The sequence below is a fragment of the Sapajus apella genome, unplaced genomic scaffold (assembly GCF_009761245.1).
Source record: "Sapajus apella isolate SASKATOON/1434 unplaced genomic scaffold, GSC_monkey_1.0 scaffold84, whole genome shotgun sequence".
Lineage (NCBI taxonomy): Eukaryota > Metazoa > Chordata > Mammalia > Primates > Cebidae > Sapajus > Sapajus apella.
This window is the reverse complement of record NW_022437024.1, coordinates 8,904,265-8,923,975: the sequence shown is the minus strand read 5'-3', so window position 1 is coordinate 8,923,975 and position 19,711 is coordinate 8,904,265. Positions and strand designations below refer to the sequence as shown.

At 34.0% G+C, this 19,711-nt stretch overlaps 1 protein-coding gene across 7 annotated transcripts in view; it reads right to left on the bottom strand.

Annotated features, from left to right (window-relative positions):
* The window catches only part of PDE3A (phosphodiesterase 3A), a 325,385-nt gene that overhangs the window by 30,303 nt on the left and 275,371 nt on the right, over positions 1-19,711 (bottom strand). For 5 of the 7 annotated variants that reach the window (XM_032253810.1, XM_032253814.1, XM_032253815.1 and 2 more), the window contains exons 7-15: positions 19,221-19,306; positions 17,927-18,081; positions 16,098-16,235; positions 13,329-13,440; positions 6,824-6,937; positions 6,481-6,680; positions 4,557-4,760; positions 3,187-3,342; positions 745-994 (exon numbers count right to left, since the gene is read on the bottom strand). In XM_032253810.1, the coding sequence (XP_032109701.1) occupies positions 745-994; positions 3,187-3,342; positions 4,557-4,760; positions 6,481-6,680; positions 6,824-6,937; positions 13,329-13,440; positions 16,098-16,235; positions 17,927-18,081; positions 19,221-19,306 (1,415 nt within the window). Of the gene's footprint in view, positions 1-286; positions 517-740; positions 995-3,186; positions 3,343-4,556; positions 4,761-6,480; positions 6,681-6,823; positions 6,938-13,328; positions 13,441-16,097; positions 16,236-17,926; positions 18,082-19,220; positions 19,307-19,711 lie in introns of those variants that run through there. The other 2 variants (XM_032253813.1, XM_032253811.1) reach the window with 2 other exon arrangements.

The following is a 19,711-nucleotide window of genomic DNA, read 5'->3' as shown; positions in this document are numbered from 1 at the left end:
GCATCCCCTTACTTCTTGCAGGTCTTTTCTTTCCATTTTTAAAAAATTTCCCCTTGTTTACATCTTTCCTATCCCTGGTTATCTTACCTAAAATTTTAACCTATCTCTATAATATTTTACATCTCCCTCTTTTTATTTTTACTCTCATATTTATCAGTATTTATCACTACAGTAAATATTACTCTATCTAACATACTATAGACATACTGACTTGTTTTGTTTTGCTTAGTGTCTACTGATCCCACTAGAATATACTTCTATAAGGGCAAGGATTTTTTTTTTTTTTGTCTTTTTTTTCCCCCACAGCTCTATCTCTAGTACCTAGAATGATGCCTGGCACAGAGCAGGTTCTCAATCAATGTCTGTTGAATGAACAAATGAATACTACCTCCTATTCACATGGAGTTCCCCTAACCAAGCCAGTAAAAACCTATGATTGGTGTTTATAGTAACTGAAATTCCTTTCACTTTTAAATCACTCAGATATCCTGAAGAATATACTTCAACTCTTTTTTTCTTAACTTCATGGTGGAGAAGATATCTTTGTATGATATATATTATTATTATAGATTCCATAGTCTGGAATTTCTAGTATTGTGATACTGGGGAAGGGAGCTATCCATAATCAAACTTGGCAAATGATATATAGACTTGAAGTACTATATTTCATAAGAAGCATAAAATTCATCTAAAGTAAAAAAGTAATCCAGGGAAAACACATTAGAACTAGATTTTAGAACTTACTTGGAGATTCATTATTTTCACAGGTTTCCTCTTCATGTGGTGCTGTTGCTTCTTCCTCCTCTTCTGGGTCATCTCCTGACTCATCGCTGTCTTCCACCCATTTTCCTGGCATTAGTCCTGCTGAATCATAGGAGTTGCACAGAGGCCCCACAATGTGAGAGATGAAGGATTCCTGAAGATTGGCCAGCTGAGGAGCAGAACGATCCATGAAGGGGCTTATGGGTAACCCAAGGCTGGCCTCTTCATCACCCTAGAAATACAATACAAGTCAAGTCAACATTCACTTGGCATCTGAAATTTGTAAATAAGCAAAACCCCAGACATTAATGCACACATGACTTTACTTGACAGCTAAAGGATCCTACCTCAATCGCTAGGATTCCTATAGAAAGACTTTGCTGCTAATTAATACTTTTGTGATCTTGAGGTTTTTGCTTTTTATCAAGGAGAAATACAGAAAGTCTAAAGTCTAATGTATCAGTAGATAATATTTTTATCACACAAGTCAGTGTCTTTTATATGAGAATATAAATGCATTAAAATGTAATGGTGAGGCCAGGCACGGTGGCTCATGCCTGTAACCCCAGCACTTTGGGAGGCAGAGGTGGGCAAGTTATGAGGTCAGGAGTTCAAGACCTGACTGGCCAATATGGTGAAACCCCATCTCTACTAAAAATACAAAAAATTAGCTGGGCATAGTGGCAGACACCTATAGTCCCAGCTACTCTGAAGGCTGAGGCAGGAGAATTGCTTGAACCCAGGAGGTGGAGGTTACAGTGAGCCAAGACTGTGTCACTGCACTCCAGCTGGGTGACAGAGTGAGACTCCATCAAAAAAAAAAAAGCAATGGTGAGAATAATTATTAAAAATATATAAATGTAGACTATATTCATTTTTTGCCTTGGCTGCCAGAAAGCTGAAAAGAATTTATTGCTCAATTCAAGGGGTTACCTTATCCCAGATTTTGTTTGAATTATTAATATATCTTCTGTGATTGTGTGGTTTCTGATATTATTTATCTAAACATTTAATAATATTACTGTATAAATGTTTTATTTGGAAGTGCTTCAAATCTTTCTGAGGGGAAAAAAAAGGAGATTTTTAGCCAGAGGTTACCTAGCAAAATTAATAAAGGAAATATCCCAAAATATGAGCAACAATTATGCCTAAGAAGTGGTATTACAATACGTGAACTTTCCCTTTACTTTACATTTTTCTGCATTTCCATATTTCAGGAATGATTATTAATAAATCCCTTTCTTAAGAAAGGCAGTATATTATTTTTTAAAAGCACAAACCTTTCATTCTGCATATGAATCCTACTTATAATAATTATAAAAGTTCATTCTAATCTCTGTTTAAATATGTCCAGTGACAGACAATTTATTATGATTAATAAGATGTCTCAGCCTTTCTATTTTTGGACTAAGTTTTTTTCTGACATTGACCTGAACTCTACTTCCCAATAACTTCTATAGATTGGTTATAGTCACACCTTTTTTTAGGGCAGTAGAGAGGGATCTAACTTCTTTTTATGAATCAGATCCTGTGCTAAGTATGTTATATAATTTATCTTCTTTAATCTCCACAGCAATATTATGATTAACCTATTTCTAAATTAGTATGTCACTCCTTTAAATATCAGAAGACAGTTATATTTCCCCCAGAGAAAATATCTTCATTTTCTTCATGTGCTCTTCTGACACTTATTTTCGTCCTTTATGCATGCTTCTTCACCTCCACATTCTTTTTACAAAGAGTGGTTCATGGTACCAGACAGGAAGGCTCAGGTGCAATCTGACTGGTGTAGGGTAATGTCAGGAGGATCACTCCTGGCTTGTGTAATTGTGGTAGCTTTTTTAGTAGTCTGCTAACTCTCACATTATCATGTCAAATGAAATGCCTATTTCTTTTTAGCTTTTTCATATACTATTGTTATTAATTTTTCTTATAAAAGTAAACTTAATCTGATATGCATATATATTTGAACTACCATATACATATAAACTATTCCATATATATTTAAACTACCTTCCATGATAATAAATAAATTTTTTAGGAAGGTAAGTCAACTTAATGTGATATGCATATACATTTAAACTACCATATACATATAAACTACACCATATACATTTAAACTGATAATAAATAAATCTATAAAAGAACAGTATTTCAAGGATCTTCCTAACGTCTGACAGCTCTCTCAATATTTTCTTCCCCCCAAATGCTTGCAAATAACTTTATCATAGAGGGTTAGATTATATTTTAGTGAAATTTTTACACATCACTTTTTATCTACTGATCAAAATTGACAATGCATTTTCTGATCAAAGTGTGAATATAAAATAGAGAGATCATACTTTCACAGCCATTAGAGGCTTTGAGCAATTCATGAGCAACCTGTAAGTATAGACTGAGATATATGAAACAGTTGTCAGTTACCTGTTCATAAAATTCATTGACAATACCATCTGTCCATTGAAGATGAAGTTCTTTACATTTAGCTGGACCATTGATATCAGCCAACTTTATACACATTTGACAAACCAGTAGACGATCATTTTCATTGGTCCAGTCTATTCCAACATCATCATTAACCTAGTTGAGACAAAGTTAAAATATGTTTTGCTTCAATAAAAACAAAAGTGGAACAGAAGAGAAAACAAAAGAACATTTATTGTCTTCATATTATATAGGGATCATAATACCAAATAATTGGGAATTTCTAGCTATTTTAAAATGTTACTGGCCTATGTAAATTAATGGTAACAATAGTTCATCAGAAAAGTAAAATAATCAATTATGGATAAAGTAATAATTATGGATGACAGGGTGAGTATAGACAAAAATAATTTAATCATACATTTTAAAATAACTAAAAGAACATAAATGTATTGTTTATAACACAATGAATAAATGTTTGAGGTGACAGATACCACACTAACTCTGTTATGACTATTATGCATTACATGAATTTATTAATGTAACCCATAAATAGAAACACTATGTACCTACAAAAATAAAAATTTTAAAAATCATTAATTATCATATTAGCAACAAATGCTTTTTAATATTGGCATATATAATCAATTACTCTTGTTTTTTATTTTTTCGAGATAGAGTCTCACTTTGTCTCTCAGGCTGGAGGGCCATGGTGCAGTCTTGGCTCACTGCAACTTGCATCTCCTGAGTTCAAACAATCTTCCTGCCTCAGCTCCCCAAGTAGGTGCGACTACAGGTGTGTGCCACCACACCTGGCTAATTTTTGTATTTTTAGTAGAGATGGGGCTTGCCATGTTAGCCAGATTGGTCTTGAACTTCTGGCCTCAAGTGTTCCACTTGCCTCAGCCTCCCAAAGGGTTGGGATTATAGGCCTGAGCCATTGCACTGGGCATTATTATCGATTGCTATTAAAATAATACAGTTACAAATCATAAAAATTTTTATAACTTAATATTTGGGCATTCACTTTTGACATATAAAATTTTGCTTCACCTTTTGATCTTTACTGCTGCCAGATAATTTATATAAATATGCCATAGAGATGAGAAAAAATGAAATCAAAACCACAATGACAGAATGTGTTATTCCTCTGTAGCACAAAACATAATCTATAAAGACAGGATCTTAACTTCTTGGGCATCTAGAATCAGATCAATATGTATATGTGCGCTTCTGGTTAAACATTTTATTGCATTCCATTTTCACATTTGACATATGAGAGTTGATAGTAACATGTTTTGTTCAACAGTTTGCTTCCATGATATCTTTCAATGTGTCTATAAAATGAAGACTGGTACAACTCTACTTACCTTGCTATTAAATTTGGCTACAAAGTCAAAGTGTTTCTTCAGGTCAGTGGCCAAAATTGCTTCAATGACAAGGAAACGGAAATGCTTAAATTCCACATGGTCAAGGTTAACTAAGAAGTTATACTCTGGCCGAGACATGAAAAGATTCCATGCAGCAGCTGCGTGATGATTCTCCAAAACTGAACGATCGTTATATAGCACCGCCTAGGCAAATAAGAGAGTTAAGAGTTCAACTTTTTAAGAAAATAATCACAAAAATGATGAGAATATGCAATGCTTCTGAAATTGCTTTTTATTCGTACAAAAAAGAAATGTAATCATGTGACTCCTGCTTATCAAGAATCAATTGTTACTATATAATGACTCTATTATTTTTCTTGATTAAATTTCCCTTTTTTATAAGATAAATTCCTTTCCTTGAAACTTTAGCGGAAACTCTTGTGAGGGGGCACTAGCCTATCTTAATAGATACTTTAAAAAGTTTTATTCTTTAGATTTCTTTGTAGGGTACAGGAATTTAAATATCAAAAAGATATACAAATAGAAAAGGAGGAAGGAAGACAAAGAAAAAACTTACATTTACATATATATGTAAATATAATTATACCAATACCTCAAGAGGTAACTAGGTTACGTTCTGTATCTGGCATAAGCATTACCTCCTCTTAAACACATATAGCTATTAAAAATAAATAGAATCCCCAAAGTGCCCATGATTCAAAACATTCCCACTCCACTCCATAGGAAATATCACATTTTATCTAGTATTTGAAGATAAAAAATGACATTTACTTGTTTGAAATTCTCTAATAATGCAGAGAGAAGTTTTATTAGAGAATGTTTTTTTAAAAAAGAAACTGCCTACAAAATGCCTAAACATTAATTTGCAAGAGAGCCTATGGAGAAAATAAAAGACCTAAGGACAAAAAGAAAACACTAAGCACTGAATATTAATATTGAGGTATATAAAAATGTGGACATGTAGAAAAATCTGAATGGCAAATTATCCTGGCCAGTGGATTTTTGCCTATCTTTAAAAAAAATAATTCTGGTGTATGAAAGACAAGTGGAAAAAAGGTAGATAATCAAGAAAAAATTATCAGATAATTTTTATTGTATATAGATCCAAGGAAAACTATAGAACAGACCATAAGATCAGCTGTGGAAAGGGATACCAGTGGGACAGAAGAGGCAATGAAGAAAACAGAAAAGTAATATAGAATGAAATTGGCCTCTAGATCTTGTAGAAGAACAGAGGATCTCAGAATGTTTAGTAACTTGGGTTCAGCCAATTAAGTAAATAAGGGGCTATATTTGATTGTATAAATGGGCATGTCGAGATACTTAGTGATGAATTTTTTACTTAGATTGAATTATACACCAAGATGAAATTTAAATTTATTCACTGCTTTTAGAATCTATGTTTAGGCAAAAAAAATTTCCTCCAATGAAACGAATTGATGTTAAAATTCTACCATCCTGTAGATATGTCACAAGAATCATAATTGTTATAATGAATATATTTCAAAGGAATGATCTTTATATACAAAGAAGCCTTACATTCTTAGAAGTCCAAGAAATACTGGGTTATCTAATCTTTTCAGAAAGGGGCTTTTGTATAGGTTGCCTTTTGTTTGTTGAAGGGGTCCATTAACATGAATTCAAATAGATTTTCTTCCTAAGAAGACAACTGAGAAATGATTTCCATGGATAATGAAGTTGTATACCTGCCATTAGTATCTTGGAAGAATCCATGGTTTCTTTTCAGAATGAAAAATTCATGGTTTTAGCATGGTCTCTGAGAATTTTCAGGTAAGGCTATAAATAGTTTGGCTTATATTAACTTGATGCCTATTATAAATCACACTTCACTTTCTTGAGAAATCTTTAAATTATTCCTCCTAACCAAAATCTAAAGATTTACCTGAGGAGCACTAGTTGCAACCAGGAAAGCATTAGTCCTTCCTGGGTGATCATAATCATGCATGGCTGCAGCCACATACAGTGCCATCAACTCTAAGGCAGGGATATTCCCAGACAGACATCCGTATTTATCATCTGTCACATTATATGTTTTTGAGAATACATATCCCATATGTCCATGTGTAAATCCACTGTCAGAATCTGAGAAGAGAAAATGAGAGTCACAGAAATCTTTTTTAAAAGTATTAAACTGACATCATTTGTCTTCACTTACTTTTTTTTTTTGAAAAAACACTCTTGTTCCCATCTCTCACAAGGGAGTGCAGATTCACTTCGTTACATACCTGAATCACTGGTTGAACCATGATCATTAATCACAGTTGAGAGGCCTGGAATAGGTTGTGTAGTAAGATACCAAACAGCATGTAAAACGTCAGTGGCATGGATTCTGTTATGATCTGTAATCAGTGAACACAAGTCATCAATTTACTAACTCTGGGGTCCAAGAACTAAGAGTGCCATCTACTGGACAAACAGTTTAGTCCTAACATTTTACTATTTCCATGAAAGCCAAACTTTCTAGGACAAATATTCTTTGATTACTCTTCTATAACTCTATAATATCCATAGTAACAAGAAAAAAAAAACCTACTTGTAACATTTATTATGCATGCAAATACCTGAAGTATAAACATCTGCGTCAATAGTCGACCACAAACTATGTATATAGGAAACTCACTGTGTGAAACAACTGTAATGTTTACTCTTGTAATTATTTTCATGCTCCTGCATAAAACTGCAGAGAACCAGAATAAAAGTAATAGCTATGACACACTTCATCTAGATCAGACATAATATTCCATCTCCGATAAATGGTACTCAAATATAATCTGAGAATAGAACATAATACCATTTTTCTGTATCAATCTTAAAGCACTGCAATAAAATATCTTTTATATGTAGATTATATCCACAAGCAAAATGCAAAGCCGCAAGTATATTCTCTGATCTAGAAATTCTAATTAGAGAATATAGTTCTAAGAAATACCTAAAAAGAAAAAGAAAAACCTCTTTGTATATAATGTTGAAAGCTATGCCATTTAGAAGAGTTAAAACATATGAGAAAACCAGATTTACTAATCATATTGCCATCATCATGGGAAGGGGGTCATACTCTACATGTGCAGTTCAACTTCTTTCAAACCATAACCACGTGCCCAGGGTGCCCTTGCCGTCTTTTTCTGTGCAGTTCTTCCAAGTCTTTTGTTTGTTTATCAGACCTCTCATAATACTTCACTGATTAGTATGCTTTATTCTAAATATACTAACTTTACATATTACATTTCTGCTAACCAACCATGATACTGTTTCCTTCTCTAGTATAATAGATTACATTTCTGCATAATACTTAACACAAGAAGAAGGGAGAAACAGGAGAGAAAAAGAATGACAATAAGAATATGAAAGAAACACCTATACCCTAGTTAAGGAAGGAAGAGGAAACCTATGGTCAATGCAGCAATTATAGCACCCAGGTAGGTGCTAAATTTCTGGCAGCTGTTACGAATCAGTCTTTATGTGATAATATGTAGCTAAATCTTAGGTAAACACCCTAGAAATTCAGTGGAGAGGCCTGGATGTAGGTTTGAAAAGATTTCATCAGAAAAGCTTAAAGAAACTCAACTCCGGCCAGGCATGGTGGTTCATGCCTATAATTCCAGCACTTTGGGACACCAAAGTGAGTGGATCATTTGAAGTCAGGTGTTCCAGACCAGCCTGGCCAACATGGTGAAACTCTGTCTCTACTAAAAATACTAAAATTAGCTGGGTGTGGTGGCAGGTGCCTGTAGTCCCAGCTACTTGGGAGGCTGAGGCAGGAGAATCACGTAAACCCAGGAGGTGGAGGTTACAGTAAGCTGAGATTGCACCACTGCACTCCAGCCTGGGTGACAGACTAAGACTCTGTCTCAAAATAATAATAATAATAAATTAAAAAAAAAAAAGAAAGAAAGAAACTCAACTCCTAGCTTCCTGAGGAGAAAATGGCAAAACTTGTATACCTGTGTCTGTTGTAAATATGAATATTAATATTGTATGGTACTTCAAAGAGCAATTTTATTAAGACTGGCATCTATATCCCTGAGTATAGACCATATCCAGTGATATAAGACCATTACCATTTACAAATAATTCACAGGCAACACAATTACAATGATATTTTATGTCTGTACTTGGGCTATTTATGAAATTGATCATACTAGAATTTTCTGGATTTGAGACAGGCATGTTTTCACTTCTGCTGTATTTATTATCCATGCAAACTTGATTGAGTTACTTAAAATTCATTTCCTTATCTTAAAAATAAGAGTAAAAAGCCTCATTTCTTTATCTTAAAAATATGAAAATAATACTGCCAACTTTATAGTACAATTGTGACAATTACAGAAGGAAATATATTTTAAAGGGCCTGATACACAGTGAGCTTGCAATTTGTGTAAATATTACTCATGTAAAATAAACTGTTACTGTAGAACAAGATAAAACTAGTATAGATCACCAGCTTTCTCCAAGAATCACTGCTGGATTTGTAAGAATAAAATAAAATCTCTTCTACACCTATCAGGAGGCAGAAGACAGAAATGAGACCTGGTATGGCAGGAAAATGGCAGTCTGGAAATAAGGTTCCACTTTTGGGAAATAAGTTGGAAGCCAGCTTTTGAGTTAAATTACCTTCTCCTGTTGCAAGCTGGGAAAATTACTATATGCCAGTAGTTACTATTATTATTGAAAGTCAAAGAAACCTGTGCATGAGCAGATCATACTGAGGTGGATGGCGGGGCAGTATCATAGTGTTTCCAGAGCCTGTTTGGGGTAAGGAAATGATAACATCTATTCCAGGTGAACTTGTAGCTTTTGAGCTCTAATCATCACTGCGCTGACCCCGCCCCAAGGCCTAGGCCCAGAAAATTTTATAGGTAATATTTTTTGTTTTTGTTTCACAAACTTTCAACAAGCAAGCAATCCTAAGTAAATAATCTAGTGCTGAAAATATAAGACGAAAAGCTGCAATGAGGATGGTACAATCTTGATTTAAAAGCTAGGTAAAACCAGTATATATATATTTTAAAATGTTCCTTTTGCTTTTGAGTATAGATAAAAGTACTAAATTAAGAGTATAGATTTAAAAGTACTAAATTAAAAAATTGCTAACCAAATCTAGCTGCTTAAATATATACATCTAGTTATATGTCTGTATGTCTAGGAGAGTAACACTGTCATCAATCACTTAGATTGAAGAATAGAAAACCATCTGTCCTGTTAGCAGTCAATAACATGTTTATTAATCAAATAGTCACTTAGCATGTATTTAGTATTATGCCAAGTGCTGGCATCTCCACTGTTCTTGCCATTAACTCTCTGGTAACTCAACCCAGGAACAAAGACACCCAGGAAAGAAGCCAGCAAGGTCAATGTAAGTTACTGGCAGGTTTCTATGTGATACATTAAAATGCTTAAAGATTCCTGTTCTTGTTCTGGCCAGGGTAAGCAACTGAGAAGGATAAGAAATGCTATCAGAGCTATCATTATTTTATCCTTATTATCATCACACCTCTTCCTTCATCTCTGCATTTTGGACAAACCCCTAGTCTTCTCAATGATGCCCTCACTCACGTGTCAACCCCATCGCCCTCTTTAATGACATAGACACACATGCATATACTAGCACATGGTACACCCTACCTCTTTCCCAGAGTCCGCCCATCTCCCTCTTCCGTCTTGATACACTTGTTTTCTCAACTTTCTCCTTTTCCCTCAAGCACAGAGTTGAAGTGAGCTGGTATGGAGGGTTGGAGTTGTATGTAAATTCACAGATTTTAAGATCCAAATTTATATAGTTTTGATTTAAAATTATGTCTATACTCCTATGCACCATAGGGTGAGGGGAAGTAGTAAAGAATAAAGGTAACACTTTAAATATGTTTTTTCTTTTGGAAAATAGTTAATACTCTGGTAGTTCTGCCCGTGTAGCTTGTACCATGTCACTTCAGTTTCCAGCTTTAGAATCAGTGGGAACATCATGTACAGCTTAATTAAACTGGACTAAATGCAGGTTGAGCAGGACTATTCTCCTTGCTGTCATGAAATAGCGACATGATCACAGGTAGTTCTGAGGCATTCTCCCCATTTCTCAAACTTAAATAAGGATGAGAGGTGTTAGGGAGACTATACTTTAGAGCTGAAACTCTTTGAAAATTAAAAAAAAAAAAAAACTACCCTAAAAAATAACAGCGTCAATAAATGAATATGAATGGATTTTTCTTTATTAAGCAAAATGCCCAACTGAAAAGGACTATGAATGACACCAAACATTATTTATGTCCCTATGCAATTGGGTACTGACCATACATTAATTTATCATAAGTTTGATTGAAACTTATGATATATTTGATATATTTTTATCACATTTACATTATTGAGTTGCCTATATTTATTGTCTTTCCATTGCTACTACCATAAAATTTCTTTCTTTTATTCTCTGTTTAAATCTAGATTCTTCAATTTTTATCAGGATTCTAAGTACACATTTAAAAGCTTTCCTACATACCCTCTTCTCTTGAAAACTGTTAGAGGTACACTTAGAACAATAATAAGAAATTTAGTTTTTAATATTTGCACACATTATCATATTAAAGTTAATCCAACCGCATTTTAACTTCAGTTCCTTTTAGGCTTCATTTCAACTCTGGATTCACTTAGATGGAATCATTAGAAATATATCCAAAGTAAATATTAAAATAAGTAGGTACACAGCAAATTTTTATATGTACTAACTATAATTAATGTTAAGTGAAGCTTTTAATAAATATTCATATTAATTAATCTCAGCACATATGAAATATTCATTAAAAGTGATCACAAATGAAGCTAGAGCTTTCCTATGGAAAGATGTAAATAAATTCCCTTTATGGAAAGTATCTAGGACTTCTAATAGAACAAGAAAATGTATTATAACAAATTATTTTCACCTGGAATAAAGAACCCACAATTTCAGAGAAAAAAAAATAGCTATTTACTTGTAATATATAAAAATGTAATAAAATATAAAAGTAAATCTTAGAATCTGAAAACTTATTTTTGTACTTAAATACTTGTAATCTTTCAACTATGATTCAATGATACACTACCTGTGAAAAAGTTGGTAGTTATTATGTGCATGGAGGTTAGTATCAATTTGAACTCAGTGGAACTTTGCTATGGCTAATTATATCATTAAAATACATTTGAAAATATAACATGAATTTGGAAATTCAGTCTAGTGACTAGCTGTTCTTTAGTGTTCTTTGTGGCTTCCTTTCTACAAAAGCTTATTTATGTAACTCTTTAGCCTTTGAGAAATCATGAACACTTAGGTCAATCAGTGGCATTCAACTAGGGTGGGCCCTGGGAAAACTATTAAGAACACAAGGCTTATCTTGAGATCTTTTCCAACTACCCCTTTTTTCATATTTCTCTTCCAACTTCCATGGATTTGTCAGCCAGATGTTCCCAGGGGCCCTGATACTGTTAAGCTCTCTTTCCTCTACTCCAACTGTCTTACTCTGCCTGTATTTTGGTCCTGTATTCCTCAGAAAATCTCATTTGTAAATTCAGTTCTTCCTTCTCTTCTTCTATGATACACTATCAGCTGTGTATATTCATTCCAATGTAGCATGTGGATGGGATTTTGAAAACAACATGCTCATAATAAATCCCTAGGTTAATGTGATACCCCTTTCTGGAAATAATTGTGCTTTATCAGTATTAATTTATTTTTTTTTAATTTAACTGCAGCTCTTTACAATTACATAAAAGATTACAGGGTTCTTAAGTCTGAAGTGCATAAAATCAACTTTAAAATTAAAAGCTTAAATATGATTTAAATAACATGTTTCCACGACATGCTCCAATCAATATATTATGTTTGATTAATTTTCTTTCCACCTTTTATTTCCTTGATGCGCTACATGACTTTTTAATATCTCCACAATTTCCTTGTTTGGACCTTTAGACATTGTCTCCCAAACCATGTATTTTGTAGCATTGTAGGACCATTTTACTTATGTGTTTGGATCGATGATACCTGAAATGCTACATAATGAAAACTTAATTTCTTCTGTGTGTTTCAATTTTTTGTTAATGTAAATGTGAAACTTATTCTTGCAAGACTCAAAGCTTGAACACTTGATTGTGTGTTCTCCTTTTGTCTTCCCATATACCTGATTTTTTAAAACGTTTCTCATCATTTTTTCCATAACCACTTCCAGATGTCTCTTTTCTATTTTATTAACCAGAACATCATCCTCCTGACCCTCTAAACACCAGCCCACTTTATCTTATGTTGAGAAAACATATATAGTAACTTAACTCTTCAGATGCCACAACAAAAGTTGAATTCACCCAATAAAAGGGATGAGTTATTAAATGAGCAATAAATTTAATATTTAATTATTTATTTCAAAAAATAGCCATATTAAAGTAGACTTAAGTTGGATTTACTGTGTGCTAGGTACTACAATAACCTCTTTAAAAATATAATCTTATTTGATCCTAACAATCATATGAAGCCGGTATTATAATTCTTATTTTATGAACTAAGAAATGAGGCATCTAGAGGTTAAGTAAAACATAAGGTCTCATTCAGCTAAAAGGCAAAGGAGCCAGGCAATATTTCCTAATCATCATATAATGTCTCCATAGTGAGTGTTTACCCTGTGTAATTCTGTGCTACCTGCTAATGATTCACTATCTCATTTACCCACAGCAAATTCAACATATTTTAAAAGTATTTTACAAATCACATATACTTACAAGGAATATCCCTGTATCCAATCTCCAAAGCATGAAAATAATTCATAAATTCCCTAATTGGAATTTTAAAAGCTTCAAAGAGTCCCATGTCTTCAAAAAGTCTGTAAGACACCTGTAAAAGAAAAGACAAAGCCTTATGAAACATCCCTAATTGTATGTCAGACATAAAGAGAACAATTCTGAAACTAAGTAAACATTGGCAACTGAAAAGACTAAACGCCTTTTCAAAATCTGAAGGATGTCCTTTTAAATTGGTTAAAATAAAAATGATAATCATCAAAAGGCAGGCTGTATATTGAAACTAACTCATTTCCATTGCACGTGTCTCTTTAAAAGTCTTTTGAAATGAGACTTTTTCCATTTAGTCTCAGCCAAAAGGTGATTTCTTGGAATGTTCACATTAATTCATTTCAGCTGTCCTAAAGTCTCACTATGGCAAAAAATATTTACATATTTTCCGTAATCAAAATTTCATGATTTTTGTTCTTGTAAACTCAAATAAAAGGAACAATCCCCAAAAGTTCTACTTAGCAAGTCATATGAAGCTGCATTTATTCAAAATTTAATGTCTAGCAAATTGGAAAAGTAAGAGGTAACTAATAAGGATCATATATCAATATATTACTCTATTTTTGGGACATGATTGGAACAAAAGATACATTATTGAACTTTGCAGGAATCTAATTGTTAATTAATCTTTTTAATGTCTACTGGTATCCATGAGTCTTAGAAAACATTTTGTGGCATTTTTGGTCCAGTTTTTTCTCCTATTCCCAGCTCACAGAACTTCAAAAGAGTGGTTGATACCTGCAATGAAAGTGTGTACACTGTCATTTGTGCTGTAAAACTGACTGCTATCATACCCACTTTTCTACTAGGTCCGAATTCTCATGTGGAGAATGTGAAGACGCAATAACTCAAGGTGTTTTATGAAAATCTGAGAAGCAATTGAATGAATGTAAAAAGCCTGGGCTTCTGATATGGATAAATCTACTTTTGAATCCTGGGTTGAATATTTAATATATGACTTTAGAAGAGTAGCATATTCTCTTTTTAAGCCTTAGTTTCTTCTTCTGTAAACTAATATTTTAAAAACCCTGCACTAAAGTCACTGTGAAGATTAAGTTTTCGAGACTCTGTGAAACATACATCAAATATAAAACAAAATGAGCTATGTCTCTCCATACCAGGGAACACACTCCCTAGTAAAAAAAAACATAAATAAATAAATAAAGAGACGGGGGGAGGGGAATGCTTCCTGGCCTATTGCCACATCTTGTGGTACCATTACAGGCTTATTTCCAGGAAAGACCACTCCCTCAAAGTTGCAGTTTGTCATGAGTTTCAGAAAAAGATAACACAATCTCCCAGGGGGTTCCCTAAGGTATGAGGCAAAGGTGAATTGGACAGAACAGCTACCCTTAAATCTGTCCTTAAGGTGAACTAGTATAAGAGACATTGCTTAGCACTGAGAATAAAGGAAAGGAAGAAGAAAAGGACTCTCAACTCCTAGTAAAGTGCAAGGGCTGCCATTATATTCCTCTACATGGTCATGGACAGAATAGAGTCTAGCAGAGGCAATAACTGAATATTAAACAGACTTTGTAAGAATTTTGTGCCTCATATTCTATCAATAATCCTAGTGTACCCCTAGACTAGACAGCCATATGTGCTTGCAGAATTAAACACTAAAAGAAACACCTGTTGTCTTTTCCCTTCAGTCTTCACAGATCAGGATCCTCACCCCAAAGTTCCACACTCAGACACATGTTGAGTGATCCAAAGAAAACTCATCTTGGATGCACTGCATAGCAATCAGCATTTCTGTGATTTCTCTTCTAGTGTTTTGCTGAGAAGTGTTAGTGGCGCCAATAAATCTGGGTTGGGTCCTGAATTCTTTCCTAAGTCTTATATTCACAGGTTTGGTGGTCCTTACTATCTCTGCTCTGATATTTATTCAAATTTATAAGAATACACCTAAAACGTGAAGATAAGCTGATACGTATTATCACACCATTCTCCTTGTTTAATTTTGACAGGTATTCCATAGTACAGCAAATCCATCACTTTGTTTTGTGGTTTAAAACAAAATATTTTCAAATTCTTAATTTTTATATGTTGTCTTTCTTCTTCAGCAAAACAAATAATTACCTATGTGAAAAGCCTTGAAAGTAGTTTAGCCTAAAGAAAACAATGCTTAAAGGCTGGTTAGGCAGCAACAGTATTATTCTTAATTTCTTGTCATAAATAAAGGAGTTTGTGATTTTCAAATACAGAGAACTCTATTTGATGTGTTTCTCAAAGCAGTAGGAGGAAACACATTTTGGCACATCTTATCTTTGATAAGGTTTAATATTATAAGCTCCATAATATTCCAAAGTTTTAAAAATGTCATTGAAAATTATTTCAGACAATAACTTAGTATTTCTAAACAGGCGGTTTTCTTCTTTTAGGGGCTAGTGTCAGATTTTCTCTTGCTTAATTCTATGAATCCTAGATGATTTGTCCCTTGTGTATATAACTCTATCCCCTCCTACTTTGTCTTAAAAAATATATAGTATTTTAATTGCAGAATATGACATTCAACTCACTTGAGGTTCTAGTTTCTTTGGTTAACCCACCACCAAGAAATCTACAGAATGCTGTGTTTTACAACTTCCTTTCTCTACACAACACCTATCCACAAGTGTCAAGAATTTACAGAGCTTTAAGTAACCAAGGAATTGTTTTTCCTATATTTAAATTAGTATGAATGAATGCATTTCTTACCTGACTAAGAATACGGCCACATTTTCTTCCTATATTTTCCACTAAATCAAAAATTGGAAAATTCCAAGCATTTAGCTGCTCCATAATTGAGTCCAGGTTATCCATGACAAGAGGTTCGGGAGCAAGAATTGGTTTGTCCTGTAATGTTTAAGATTAAAATACTTAAACAGCATGTACTTTTTCTACAGGGAAATTTGTGCTTTGCTAAATTCAATAAATACTGTGGCTATTGGAAATAAATGACTTAAAACTCCAAGGTGAATGAGTGATCTTTACCAAAAAAAGGTCAAGATGAATAAGACATTGACCCCAAAGTAAGGAGGAAAGGAACTAACGCTGTTTCAGATACGAATTTTGCACTATTAAGTGCTTGCCTATCACTGGTTCATATATACTCCAGCAAAAACATGGATGTTTCTTCTACAAGTTAGTATAATTGCTTTGGATCTACTGCAAGGTTCTTAAAGTTTTAAAGACATCAGAATATTCTGAAATTACATGTAAATTTATATCTCTACATAATTATGTAAATTTTTCTGAGATGAGGGCTCCTTCCTTAAACTCTCAAAAAAAAATCCATGAGTAGGAGGACTTAATCACTCCTATTATTATTTATATTAATGCTTCAAAATGGACATTAATCCTATAGAATAACAACTGCCACATTTTTCAGGGATTTTAATTTATTTCATGTGATCTACTGTTTCCTGAGAAACATGCACTATGTAAATGTAAAGGCTTTTTATAACATGGTCCCAAATGAGGACACTCTTAAGAGTACATTTGCCAAAAAAAAAATTAAGAAGAAAAGAAAAAGATAATGAGGATAAGGAAACATATATATTATTTTACATGACAATCTATCTGACTTAGAAATAAAAGAGGAAACACAGTAAAAGAAAAATGATAATAGCAGCCACTGATGATCACTTGAGAGTCAACAATTTTCTACCATTTGCCACCTCCCTAAAATGAAGCTCACTCAAATGTATGCTTTCCTCCTTAAATGGATCTCTTTAAACACACAGAATACGTCATCATTCAGGGATATTTTAATAGGTGGCTAGTGTCAATATATGCCTGACTTAATATAACAAGAAAAACACATATTGGTTCATTTTCTAAGTCAAGGAGGCAGAAAAAACCAGCAGATACCCTAAGACAATGAATATCTTTTTCCCCCCTTTCCTTCATCTTTCTGTCTAAAGTGTTGTTTTAATGAATGAAGTATTTTGTCCTATATTTACTTTTCAATTGGGTTAATAAATATCTGCAATCATTGTATAATTATAAATAAGCTATTAATCACCAGATAATAGAACCATTAAGAGACTGATAATGCTTGAAAAGAGAAAAAATATATTGATATGTATGGGAAGGGTTATAATACATGTGTAACCTGGATGAAATACATCTGTAAATATGTTTCAGAGATTCATTTCTTTTCTTTTTTTTTTTTTTTTTGAGATGGTGTCTCACTCTGTTGCCTACTATAGAGTGTAGTGGCATGATCTCAGTTCACTGCAACCTCCACCTCCCAGGCTCAAGTGATTTTTCTGCCTCTTGCTCCCGAGTAGCTGGGATTACAGGTGCCTGCCACCACATCTGACTAAGTTTTTTGTATTTTTAGTAGAAATGGGGTTTAACCATGTTGGCCAGCCTATTCTCAAACTCCTGACCTCAATAATCTGCCCGCCCCGGCCTCCCAAAGTGTTGGGATTACAGGCATAAGCCACCATGCAAGGCCTCAAAGATTCACTTCTAAGCCAATATCTGTAACAGAAGCTGATTTCTCAAGTAAATGAGTGAGTTAAGTGATATAGGACTACCAGAAACATCATGGTGTCAGGAGCATAGGTGCTGCAAGCTGATGCTTTCCTCAGAGGCTCTCTCAGGCACTCTGTCTCATCTTCATTCTGTACAATGTCACTGCCGTCACTGTTGTTATTGGTTTCATAATCAGAGGTAACTTGAGCAGTGTCGTCTACAATTAAAAGAAAATAACTTATTACGAGATCTACAATGGGGAAAGGGGGCTCATTCAAGCAAACTTTGCTAAGATGCATATGGTAAATAGAGTGTTTAGGGAAATACTGCTTTCATGAGCTTACAATCCAAGAATAGTAATATAATAATATATAATCCTGTATGATTATAGGGTGGAGAAAAGCACACATCTGTTAACAAAGTAAAACAGTGGAAATTATAATCTGTAATCTGCATGGCATTCAATAATTTCTCAATAATATTTTTAGAACAACAGTTCATACCTTTAACAAATCCTGTGACTTTGTTTCTTTTTTCTCTTTTTCTCTCCCTAAACATTAAACCACTGAGTAACTGACTATAACACTTACTGTAGAATGGGCATGCAAGGTGGAAGACATTGAGTTGACACACCCAGGAGTAAAGTGCTCTGTAGGGCAGAGTGATGGCATATGCTTAAGGGCAAGGGAAATCCTTCGTATCCAATCCCATTTCTTAGAATCCTGTGGCTTCCTTCTTATCTGTCCCACTTCACTGTCGCCATTTCAGTCAGCAGTGAACTGTGCTAACTAAAAGACCAATCAGTAAACACCCAGAGTCTGAAGTCTATGTTCTCTGAGCTCCTATGCCGTTTCTCATAGCTCAGTAAGGTGCCCGAAGGAGGTTTATTGAGTGTCTGCTATGTTTTGGGAACCACTTAAGCACTTTCAATGTCAGAAGTAGCAAGATAAAATAACATTGCTATATAGTCTATATATTATATAAAATCACCTCTTGTGTTTTAAAAATATACACATGTATAACTGTAGAAAAACGTTTTGGAAAGCTCTGCACCCAAGCTTTACCCATGATTAACTCGAGAGAGTAGGATTATAGATGACTTTAGTTTTCTCCCTTGTCCTTTTCAATCTGTAATTTTAAAAATCAGGCTGGGCACAATGGCCCATGCCTGTAATCCTAGGAGTGGCTGAGGTGAAAGTATCACTTGAGCCCAGGAGTTTAAGACCAACCTGGACAACATTGTGAGACCCTGTCCCCCAGCGCCCCCCCAAATCAGAAATGTAGGTCACTTTTGATCAGGAAAAAAACATAAAGCAATTTCCATTTTGGGCAACAGGATCCCAAACAATGAATTACCTGTTCTACTTGGTGTCCGAGTGGCCGCCTCACTTCTCTCCAGGGGCCCATCAGCAGGATTCCCTTGGGAATATGGTCTGCCACAGCTAAAAAATAGTGGAAGAGCTGTAGGTATATCCTGCTCTTTTCAAAAAGTCTCAGGCACATACTGTCTAAGTGTACATTAAGGTAAACAACAATAATAAAATATTTCTACCTTCTACTTATTTGTTTTGTAAAAATATTCACTTTGTTTGATACACAAATACTGATATGCAATATACTACTTTCTTTTTTGTGAGAGAGTAATAAATACAAAGGATTAGAAACTTCATCTGATTCTCATTCTCCTCCTCCTTTACCTAGATCATATTTAAGGTGAAAGGGATATAAAATTTTGTTTGATTATTTAGAGAATACTGGGATAGGCTGCTACCTACTTATAGTACCAATTTTGCAGGTGTTGACCTATACTGGACAACAGTATCTTCCCCAATAAAATACCTTGTGCC